Source organism: Fundulus heteroclitus, chromosome 6 (assembly GCF_011125445.2).
Source record: "Fundulus heteroclitus isolate FHET01 chromosome 6, MU-UCD_Fhet_4.1, whole genome shotgun sequence".
NCBI classification, from domain to species: domain Eukaryota; kingdom Metazoa; phylum Chordata; class Actinopteri; order Cyprinodontiformes; family Fundulidae; genus Fundulus; species Fundulus heteroclitus.
The window spans coordinates 6162427-6173650 of NC_046366.1; the positions used below are offsets into that span (position 1 = coordinate 6162427).

General features: G+C 43.2%; 2 protein-coding genes across 6 annotated transcripts in view; both read left to right on the forward strand.

The window, feature by feature from the left end:
* Positions 1 to 1778, forward strand: part of LOC105925292 (discoidin domain-containing receptor 2) — a 29164-nt gene extending 27386 nt beyond the window's left edge. For all 4 annotated transcript variants that reach the window (XM_012861058.3, XM_021315582.2, XM_036137927.1 and 1 more), the window contains one exon: positions 25 to 1778. In XM_012861058.3, coding sequence (XP_012716512.3) covers positions 25 to 159 — 135 coding nt within the window. In that variant the 3' untranslated portion in view covers positions 160 to 1778. The remainder of the gene's footprint in view (positions 1 to 24) is intronic.
* Positions 1779 to 1943: 165 nt separating this feature from the next.
* Positions 1944 to 9140, forward strand: LOC105925291 (3-keto-steroid reductase/17-beta-hydroxysteroid dehydrogenase 7). Of its 2 annotated transcripts, none has more exons than XM_012861057.3 (9): positions 1944 to 2112; positions 3416 to 3619; positions 3706 to 3798; positions 3905 to 4019; positions 6213 to 6407; positions 6496 to 6600; positions 6702 to 6758; positions 6854 to 6952; positions 8823 to 9140. In XM_012861057.3, the coding sequence occupies exons 1-9, from the start codon at positions 2075 to 2077 to the stop codon at positions 8955 to 8957; spliced, it is 1041 nt and encodes a 346-aa protein (XP_012716511.2). In that variant the 5' UTR covers positions 1944 to 2074; the 3' UTR covers positions 8958 to 9140. The 2 variants fall into 2 exon arrangements, with proteins under 2 accessions (XP_012716511.2, XP_021171259.2); XM_021315584.2 differs by having other exon boundaries at positions 2065 to 2139.
* Positions 9141 to 11224: the final 2084 nt, after the last annotated feature.

Below are 11224 nucleotides of genomic sequence, written 5' to 3' on the forward strand. Positions count from 1 at the left end.
TTCCTGATTATTTCACGCTCACAGGTATGCCTGCCCAAACCTCAGCGTTGTCCTGAGAGAATCTACAACGACCTCATGCTAAGCTGCTGGCGGAGAAACGCCAACGAAAGGCCCAGCTTCCAGGAGATACACACCCAGCTGACGGAGAGCATGGCATAGCTGATGAGATGTGGAGCAAATTCTCAAAACCCAAACTTTCCACCCCTCCACTTTCACATTTATACACCTCACAAGTGTTTATGTCTGCTGAAGGGTTGGCTTCAAGCAAGAAGTGTCACTTCTGGTTTAACTGGTTCAGTAATAGAAGGGCATCATGCTTAACATAAGAAATAAGGTCTGTTACAAAAGTAAAATGCCGGATTGCTTAATAAGTTAGAAGATAACCAGGTTTACCAATAAACAGATATCATGGGATATGTGAAAATTAAAAATCCCAAAAATACGAGTTATTCTCAGCTAAATCACGATGATTTTACAGAATATTGGCTTATCAAGTACATTTGATCACATGAAACCACGTGATAGGATATGCAATACTATTATGTTTACTCTAAACTAAAAAAATAGGTTTTTTTTTAAATATAAAAATCAAAATGCTGTGAAATCAAATGTTCATTTAAAAAATACTCTTTAACTCGATGGGTTTCACAAACAACACTTATAGCAAGGGTTGATTCGCAATACCAGGAAGAAGCTATTTGGGGTTATTTTACCAGGGACTTTCTTATATTGCTAAAGTTATTCAAGCTGGATTTAAGATTATCTGTTTGGCTCCAAACTTTTACATCTCATGTGAAAACAGAACGTGTGTATTAATGGACCAATCTTTCCTAATGAGTCAGGAGAGTGGATAATAGAGCTGTTTGGGGATCGGTGTATTTAAACTTTTTTTTTTCTTTGTATTAACTAATAAAGACAAAACAACAATTCCTCTCTGACAGGCTGCCTGTCGTCAACGTGGATGCTTCCCGATGAATTTAAAATGGACTCAGTGAAAACAGAGGAATGGTATTTCTATATGACATTGTGATGGTGTCTCAAATAAAAACAAGTACTGCTCCTGTATTTCTGTAAGCAATAAGCAGCACTTATACACAGCATCCACATGTACATGTATTTATTATTATATTATTTTTATATTCTTTCTGTGTATAGTGCACTATGAAAATCTCTTAACACATTGCAATATATCTATATATTGCAATGCAACTTTAAGATATACAAAGACAGAGAGTCCTGCAGGCACACAGTCACACCTAATTGACACATCTAAGAGCTATTTAGAATGGCTAATCAACCTAACATGCCTGTTTTGGACAGTCACTTTGGACAGTGGCAAGAAGCCGAGTACTTAGTCAACACCTATGCAGGAACAGGTAAAACATGCCGACCCAATTTGTTGAACATATATTTAAAATATACTGGTATTTCTAGAAGTTTGTGTCTCCATGCACTAAACATTCCCAGGATCTCCAGAAAGGAAAGAGGCCCACAACATCACAGATCCTCTACCAGGGAGCCTGGAGAATGTTTCCACTCATAGGTTCTATGTTTCACTGCAGGCATTTTAGCAACTGTCTTCTTGTTTAGTTTTAATGTTGCACAGGTAGATTACGCACATGGTAGGGGCTTTGTCGGGATGATGTGTCATGACGTGTTACAAACACGTTTGTTGCTGCTGCAGTAATCCAAATACGGTATACATGGTTGCCTGCCCGTCTGCCACCAAAACGTTCCTGTAAATAAAGTTACAACTACCAGTTTTGTTTTGTCGCTTTCTTCATTAAGACACCAGGGGGCAGGCTTGAGGCGAGCACACGTTTGGAAGAGGTCCCTTTAAAAAGTAGTCCGCGCTTTCTGGCCGTTGTGGACTTTTGGACTTGCCGTAGCGGAAGGTGATTGGCTGGCTGCCTGTTGACATCCAGTCACACCAGGGCTTGCGCCGTCGCTGACGGACCGGGGGGAATCGGACGATGGGCCGTCCAGCTGCTTAGACGATAGACTTAGACGGACTGAAGCCACGGAGCTTCTCGCGGCTTTTCCCTTTCTGTTCGGTCTCCAGCGTCAGTCGCACATGATGGAGAAAGTTGTCATCGTAACGGGAGCTAACAGGTGAGCCACCTGGAAACCGTTTCACTGGTAAATTAGGCTCAGCTTCTCTCACTGCTATAAAAACGCGAATTAATCCGTTTCCGTTCACAATGAATCTGAAATGCTGGAGACAGGAAATGTCCTACCTGCCGAGGCAGGTAGAGCCTCTACGCTGGGTTCATTCATCCACCATGACGTTATTTATTTATTATTTAAGTGTTTTGGGGGAAGCTCTCTGCAAGTCATAAATGCCTCTTTCTCAGCTTTAAATTAGACACAACAGCAAATATTAGTGTATATTAATAACATATGAAAGCATATGAGAGGGTGCCAGGAGAGCAGCAGCAGTACAGAATGAGGACAGTATGTGAAGCTGGTGTTGGGCCTTTACAGTCATGTTCAATCAATTAGAAATGCATTTCCAAGAGGCCTGTTTGTCAGAATAAAATAACCTTTAAAGAAAAACAAAACACCTATAATAACCCAGTATTAAACATATGTCTCATTAAGCCCCAATTTCTGCATTGAAATGTTGCTTTTCTATTGATCTGGATGCAGTATTCTAGTCTTAAATGCTATGATTTTATTGGCTGGAGGTGAAAAAAATCACAATTATCAGAAACAAAGGCCATATAATGTGTTTCCCTCATAAAGAATTGAGTTACTGAAAAAAAAAAAGAACTTTTCAGTCTTATCCCAGATCTTTGAATATGACTGCAAGGAACAGCTAGACAGTGGTGAGGTGGGAGGTTAGTGACAGATGGGTTAATGACAGATGGGTTAAAGGCAGCGCTTTGACCATAGAGATCATGAAAATCCTTTTATGGTCATGAAAAGCGTTGCCGGGTGAGGTCAAACGGAATATATTTTTCTAAACATATATTCAGCATTGTGTGCTATTCACTTCAAGGAAGCTCAATGAGTGCACTGGCAAAATAAAATTCAGGTTTTCCAAAAATTAAATCTTTAAAAAAAAATGTAAATTGAAATGAATCGACTTTAAATCGATTTATCGCCCAGGTCAGCCTGGGGCTGGTTGCACTGGATTTTATTTAGGGGTATCAGAACGCAGGGGGCCAGAAGCAAATATTTTAGATTTTTGAAGTATGTGTTTGTAACACGACAACATTTGCAAGCGGTTGATGTAACACTGGGTTTAAACTTTAAAGGATACGGTGAGGTGGAGGAAGATGAACCCAGCATTAAGATCGTAATTATTAACAGCAAAAAAAAAAACTTAGCGTAACAAACTATAAGACTTTATTTCTATCTACCATGATTTTTTTTCCGAGTCTGGGGATTCAGTCAGTGTCTGTGTCTGCAGCGGCATCGGTCTGGCCCTGTGTGAAAGGCTGCTCTCTGAGGACAGCCAGCTCCGGCTCTGTCTGGCCTGCAGAAACATGGAGCGAGCCGAGGCGGCCCGCGCCGCCCTGCTGACGGCTCACGGCGGCGCCCGCGTAGACTTACTGCCCCTGGACGTTGGATCTGTGCAGTCAGTGATCGGTGCTGCGGAGGAGGTCAAGGCCAGGTCAATAAGAGCTTCCTCTCTGCAGGTTCACCGTGGCAGAATCAGCTGTTGAGACGGGGCAAGCTAACGTGTGTCTGTCTCTGCAGGTACAGCCGCGTCGACTTTTTGTATCTAAACGCAGGAATTATGCCTAATCCAACGGTGGACGTCGGAGCATTTTTCAAAGGTCTCTTTTCCAGGTAGAAATCTAAACTGAGGAGAGTTGCCTTTGCTTTGATGCTGGGGGGGTTACCTTGAAACACCGTATAACACTTGTTTTTGTCTTTTACCGACCGCCACCCGCAGGAACGTGGTCAACATGTTTGCAACAGCAGAAGGTCTCCTAACCCAGCAGGACCAGCTCAACTCAGACGGCCTTCAGGAAGTTTTTGCCACTAACCTGTTTGGCCATTTTCTCCTGGTACGCTGCAGAAACCCCCATTCATCCGCCACACTGTACAACACTGTACAACAACCAGTTTGGTTGTTTCATCAACAAAGTGCACTTCAAAGACAGCCGCTGAGATCGGAAAGTAACAGCGGAATATATATGAGAAGGTGTCACATTCAGGGCAGTGGGCGGAGGGGAAGGAAACCAGAGCAGCAAAACGTGGTCTCAGCTGCTGATGATCAGTTCATCAGGTTCGTTGGACCTAAGTGCTAATAGAAGTAAGGCATCAAAACCAAGATCAAGTGTTTTTTTTCCCATAGTTTTTTTTTTTTTTTTTTTCATTTTACAAACGTGTTATGTGGAACCATTTGTTGTGGGTTCTTTAGAACCTGGTAAAGTTCAGGGGTCTCATTTATAAAGCTTGGGTAAAACAGGTTTTGAAACTTTCCACGCAAACGTTGTGATCTGTAAAAAGCTAACTGCTCGTTTAAATTCTCAGTTATCCGGGTCATCGCAACAGCAAAGCTGATGGGGAAAATGTGCGAGCCTCACAACAACTCTGACCCAGGCTCATTTTTATGACAGGAGACATTGGAGACGCAGACCGTGCCGTGGTTCCTCTGACGTTCAATTTCACTTCACATCAGACTTTAATCATAGATCGACTTTATCATAAGCATTCAAACCCGCATACGCTGCTGAGCCATAGCTACACATAAGGAACTTTTAAATTGATGACAAAGGCCCAAAAGTATTTTTGTGGGAATGAAAAACGCTTACGATCTAAAATCAAAAGTCTGCACAACATTTCATCTGGGTTTTCTACCGTGGCATTCCTCTCCCTGATGATTGCCTGGGTGCAGCGTACCACAGGTTAACACGTACGTTGTAAGGTGTGCGGCAGCGCTGATTGCTATAAACATTTAATTACCAAGGTTTCCCCCCTGAATATGAAGATGATGTCCTGCATCAGATTCACTGTCACATGACCAAACAAATAACACATTATCATGTCCCTACACTCCACAACACACACACACACACACACACACACAAACAGCAAAAGGATGGGAATAAACATTGGTTGTTATTATTGTCCTCGGTTTACATATGGAACTGATGTGTTAAAGAATGACTAACATCAGCCGAGACCATTTTTACCCCCTAAAGAGGGTCAAAGGTTACCTGACTCCGCCAGATAGATTTGCTCCGCATATCCATCTGGAAACCTTCCGTTGAAGTAATTTTGGGAAGGGGCGAAAATACTGGTTAGCTGATTGGCGTTGGTGATGTTGGTGATAGACGGGCCAAATGAACCAATCAGATTCGTCGTCACTCTGTTATGAGCGACGACGAAAACACAACCACAAGCCAAGCTACTCTTGCTGCTGCAGGTAAAGGCTCGTTAGCTCAGCAAAGAAATACTCTGTAATTCCGATAAAACTTGCTCGATAGCCACGCTAACGCTAGTTTCATCGGCTGAAGCCGCCATGTTCTTTAGACTGAACTGTCGCGCTTCTCGTTGCGTCACACCTCAACCCGCCTCAAAGCCAACGCTGATTGGACGTTCGTTTGGTGAACGGCTCCAAATTTTCTTTAACGGAGAGTAGCCAGACTGATCTGCGAGTGAAACCTTGAAAGCTCGCGAGATCAGGATGGTCTCACGAGGCTAGGTCAAAGGGCCCTTGATTGAGTAAATAAATAAATGTTTATTTGTATCTGTCATAATATAATTAAAAAGGACATACATTTTTTTTTGTGAAATTCGTTGACCAAAGTTGATTTGATATTTTATAACCCTCTTTTTTTTCCTGCATTTATTTGTCTTTTTTTATTGTATATATGCTGCAGGGATCCATAAAATACTGTTAACTGCTACGGTTTGGCTAACCTGGCCATTAAGTCTAACCAATCAGCTTGATCGCAGCAGTGCTAGCACCGCCCACTGTACAGGCTGACACGTAAAAAGAGTTTAAGATCGGCTGCAGCAGGGATCATAAAATTACTTGCATATATTGTGATGCATTTTTATTTAATTTTTTTTTTGGAGCTGATGTAATTATTTCCATGAATAACATTTTCCATTTTTGTATCTAAATAACGAATTAGCTATCTTTTTAGTGATTTTAATGGTTTGATTATTTCTGAGATAACCTCCGGCCTGCCGTAGATTTCTCTGCATCAGATTCCACTGGGCCTGACACGCGTGTGTCGTCGTTTCAGATCAGGGAGCTGGAGCCGCTACTGTGTCAGCCGGGTCACACCTCTAGGTTGGTGTGGACATCCTCGAGCAACGCCAGGCGCTCGGCCTTCAGCATCGAGGACATCCAGCACAGGCGAGGGAAGGAGCCCTACAGCTCCTCCAAATATGCTTCGGACATGCTCAGTTTAGCGCTCAACAGACACAAGAACGAGCAGGTTGGTCTGGCACTCTGTGATGGCACAAGAATCCGCATGGAAGCTTTTATTTCGAATTCAGACAACGGCACACATCTCTTTGTGACAGGGGCTGTTCTCCTCCGTCATCTGTCCGGGCCTGGTGATGACCAATTTGACCTATGGGATCCTCCCCTCCTTCTTCTGGACTCTCATCATGCCCATCATGTGGCTGGTGGGCGGCTCTTTATTTATTCTGCATGTCTTTGCAAAATAAATCTGCCTTAAACCACATTCGGGTTGTTGATTACCTTGTGATCTGCTCTCTGGACACAGATCCGGATTTTCACCAACACCTTTACGCTTACGCCGTACAATGGAGCTGAGGCGCTGGTATGTAATCAGCCAGAATATACCGTCTGATTGGCTTTAGCGTGTGGAGTGTAAAGCTTGGAGTAAACGTAAACCTCTGCTCTGGTCCGTCACAGCACTGGCTGTTTCTTCAAAAGCCAGAGGCTCTGGATCCGAGAGCAAAGTACCACAGTCTAACATCCGGGCTTGGGACCAACTACACTGAACCTCGCAGAGTGAGTAACACCTGTTCTGTGGAGGTTCTGCTCCAGTTTAGATGAGTTACAGTAAAAGGTTGGAGAGCCGGGAAGGCAAAGGTGAACCGAAGTCAAGTTCCTTGTCTGTGTGAACAAGCCTGCTGAATCAAGCCGTTTCTGATGGACTAAAGTTTGTACAGCAATAAGTAGATAAATGCTTATACTTTGCTCAGTTATCTATTGTGCAGGTGAAAAGTTTCCATACGCACATCCAGGTCACCATATGTATCTCATATTAGTTTGAAGATTATAACGATTTCTTGCTTTTTCCAACATGGGACAAGATCTGGGTCAGCAACTTTGAATTTATCACGGATTTCCAATCATCCCCGCTGGGTCACAATTATACATACAGTCTGATATAAACACACACCTCTACTAATATTTGGTTAAACGTTATTTTGAGAGTTGTGAACAAACACGCACTTTATCTCCCCATCAAGGTGGTCCAGACAGAATTCAGACTTGATAGGCAATAAAATAAATATAAAGCACTTTAATGTAACAGGATGATTCCAAGTGCTGGTAGTCCACGGCATTTTTCCTGCATTGGTAGATTTTTTTTTTTTTAACTGGTTGGTTTCCTGCGACCGATGTGACTTTTAGGTGTAGTCCGTACATTCACAGTAGGGCTGAGGCTGAGGTTGGGGATGCTCCAAGTGCCGAATGTAAACTGCCTCATTCATTACAAAGGCAGTTCTGATGGTTGTCTCGCGTCATTGTGCAGTTAGAGCGCCAAATGATTAAGCCTGGACGTTCACGAGCGACCCAGGAACCGCCGAGGCTCAAACCGAACGCGGAGATACTGGAATACCAGGTGTCCACGATGAAGGAGCTGGTTTTAGATCATTTGGACTGAGAGGACGCTGACCAAGAAAGAAGAGCCTGCCTTAAAGGCACCGCTGTTCAGATCAACTGAAATCTGCAGCTGTCCACACGGACAAGCTTAAATACCTTCTGGAGAAAAGTTTGATGGTTCGAGGACAAAAACACTGAGCTGTTGCCTCATATTGACGAGATTGGTTGAAGGAGTCGAGTTGAGACCCATGTTCCAGCTGTCAGACGTGGTGGGGGCAGCGTCAAACTGAGTCTGATTTGTTGGTTGTGTGCACAGAGTGAATTAACTCAGGACAACAAAGGACTAACGTTAGAGTTGACCAGATGGCTGCAGGATGTCAGGAAAAGGTTTGAAATGTAGACCAAGGTGGGTGTTCCAGCAGGACGGTGATCCCAAACTCGTCCTCAGCTTTATAACATCTGCTTGATGCGCGGCAGTGGGCCGGTGACAGGAAGCCAGCCATTAAAGGAGAAGTGGTCAGATATTCAGTCAAAATAGTACCAGAAGCTTGCGTATGGCTTCCGAAGTATGTAGATACTCAGTAACTCTCTAAATGACGTTTAGCTCAGTATTAGTAGGTAATGACTCTACTGTTTTGGGCCTGTATGAATAAGTTTGACCTTGTGTGGTTTAGAGGAAATCAGCAATAAATTAAAAGGCTTGCTTCTGATTCTAGTTTCCAAAAAGTAAAATAAAACTCTGAGGTTGCCTGTTGTGTAACTATGTCACCCTGAGAAAAGAATGTCTTAAAAGCCTCATGTAAACCTCCCAAAATAATGACATTCATGTCTAAAAGATGTGCGTGCAAACGTTTTACCAGCTCTGTCCTACTGGAACCATCGTGACTATAAAAGGAAGAAGCTTAGCGTCTTCTTCAGTGAGGTGTTCCCGTCATGATTTACGGAAGAGCCGAGCCTGAGAGAATAGATGTTGGAAAGTTTGAAAGTGCACAGATGTCATTTTAACACCATTCAGAAGCTAATCCAAATGTTCTTCTCTTTTACGTTCCAGATGGACCTTGATGATGAAATGACTGAGGTCTTCTTTTCAAAGCTTCTTGAGCTCGAGAGAGCAGTCAGAAGAAACCTTAGAGAAAAAAGTGCTGACGGCGAACATTATCAGCAGTATCTCAATGAGATACAGTAGCAGTTTTTTGATGCAAGGTTTCTCTCTCTGGAAACATTATTTTCACTGCTATTCTTCTTACTTTTTACCAGATCAAACATGAAATCTTTTTTATTTTCTTGAGATTGAACTTCCTTTACCTTATTGCTGACACCCCAGGGTAAGATGTGTAAAAATAAATGTATATTTTTGTCTGATTCTTAACGCATGTTGAGGTTTTTTTTGTTTAGTAAAAATAACCAATGACCTTTCAGTTTATCAAAGCTCCTTGAAACCGCTGATCAGTAATTTACGATGGGGTAGGCCCACAACGATCAAGATGATAAGGGAGGTTAAAGTCGCATGGTGCTGTTTTGAAGTTAATATTTCTTTTCATTCCCATACATGCTCTAACAATTGCCCAACGTTTAAAATGAGTCCATTAGTCCGTTCATGAGAGATGATTCGGGCCGAATTCTCTGGGCGTGCGCGTGGATGCGATCGCTGCAGGTTCTCGTTCACCTGGCTACTTTGTTGAGTCGCCGCTATAATCATTGTATTAGTGAGAGAACACGAGCTAACTTCAATATTTATAACTTTTAGCTTCAGAAGACATTACGCCGTCACAGCGGCAGATGCTTTTCCTCTTCTCCCACGCGCGCGCGTGCAACACTGGCGTCATTTCAACTCGTCGCCAGAGAGGGCAGACTTGTGCAGATACTCTCAAACTTGCGCTATGATCCTTTAAAAAGAAACCTCTCCACAGCTTCTGTCAGAGAAATCTTAAGCAGAGTGGCATTTTCAGCTCCTCAAGTCTCCATATCAACCATTAGTTTGTATCTACAGGCCAGTGGGTTGTTTTGGAGGCATACCAGACAGTCTCTTCTATCCTACTGTCAGAAATATTTGGAGTAGCTAAACTCTACTGGAGCCACATGCTTTGGTCAGATGAGATTGAGGTTTTCAGCAACAATCATTCCATGTGGGTTTGGCATGCAAGGAATATGTACAAAAGCACACCATGCCCACTGTTAAATGTGGTTGAGGATCTGTGACGCTACTGGCCACTTATTCCCCCCCCAAAGGCCGTAGGAACATCATAGTCTTCTGAAATAGAGCTTTTAAAATCAAATCATGGTGGATTCTTCTGGTAAACTGAAAATGGATCAGCACTGGGTATTTCGGTCAGATTACGATCCAAAACGTAGGCTTCGGTGGAAACCCTGTGGGGGAAAATGAACGAGCAGCTGAATAGCAACGCCGTCTGTGATCTGGGAGTCTTTTCACCGCATAGCAAAAACTACGGATGGTATATTGAGCTTAAAGTGGTGAGACGACCACTGGGACAACTGGTGGCGAAAACAGTGAATGAATGAAGAAACGGGATGTTTCTTAAACTTTAGCCACGCGCAGGTGATTAATGGTGTACTTACAGGATCACCTCTGTATGTTCTCTTAGTTTACTGATTACTAACGTTCTAAGGTAGTTTAAAACATCTAAAGGACATCTAGCAGATTGTGCTGTTGAGTTTGGAGTTAGACCTCCTTCTTTGTTTCATCCAGTGTGTGCAGCGCACCGATACAGACGCTCAGTTTGATGCTACTACCACCACCATGATTGAGCGTACAGTGTTTTCAGGTTTGAAAACTAGAAGACGATCAGCTTTTCCATGCAGGCAGCTGCTAATTTCAGCCGCGCTTAAAGGTGCTACTTTTGGAGTTGGTACTTCTTTCTTAGCCTACTCCAGGGGTCCTCTATTCCTGTTCACAAGGTCCGGTGTCCTGAAACGTTTAGACGTGTCCTTGATCCAACACACCTGAATAAAATGGCTGATTTACCTCATCGGTGAGCAGCCACGTTCTCCAGAGTCCTGCTAATGACCTGAATATTTGACTCAGCTGTGTTGAAGCAGAGTAACAAATAAATGTTGCAGGACTCCAGCCCTGGAGGATCGGAACTGAAGAACCCTGGTCTAGACCCTCTCAGTCCATCTTGATGTTAAACTGGCTGCAGTGTGGACGGTGAAGCTGGTGTTCCAGGATCTTCTGAGCCTTGATGCTTCCTGTTCTTAAATATTCTTCCAGTTTCTTCTGATAGTGACACTTTACATCAGACGGTTGAAACTTGGACACAATATGGTGTCCCCATAGGACAATGACCCCGAACAGACAGCATTGCTGGTTTTGGAATGGATATAGCAGGCCAATGGGAGCTCCCCTGCCAAGCCCTATTAAGAATTTATACACTACTCTTAAAACCCAGATCTGTTCCCAGAAAGCAATCCATTTATATGAACTCTGCTAGAGAA

What these genes read in the sequence shown, in the direction of transcription:
- LOC105925291 (XM_012861057.3), top strand. Translation starts at nt 2,075, where the DNA reads ATGATGGAGAAAGTTGTCATCGTAACGGGAGCTAACAG. An exon ending in ACAGACACAAGAACGAGCAG is followed by an intron (nt 6,408 to 6,495) that starts GTTGGTCTGGCA and finishes TCTTTGTGACAG; the next exon opens with GGGCTGTTCTCCTCCGTCAT. An exon ending in TCATGCCCATCATGTGGCTG is followed by an intron (nt 6,601 to 6,701) that starts GTGGGCGGCTCT and finishes CTCTGGACACAG; the next exon opens with ATCCGGATTTTCACCAACAC.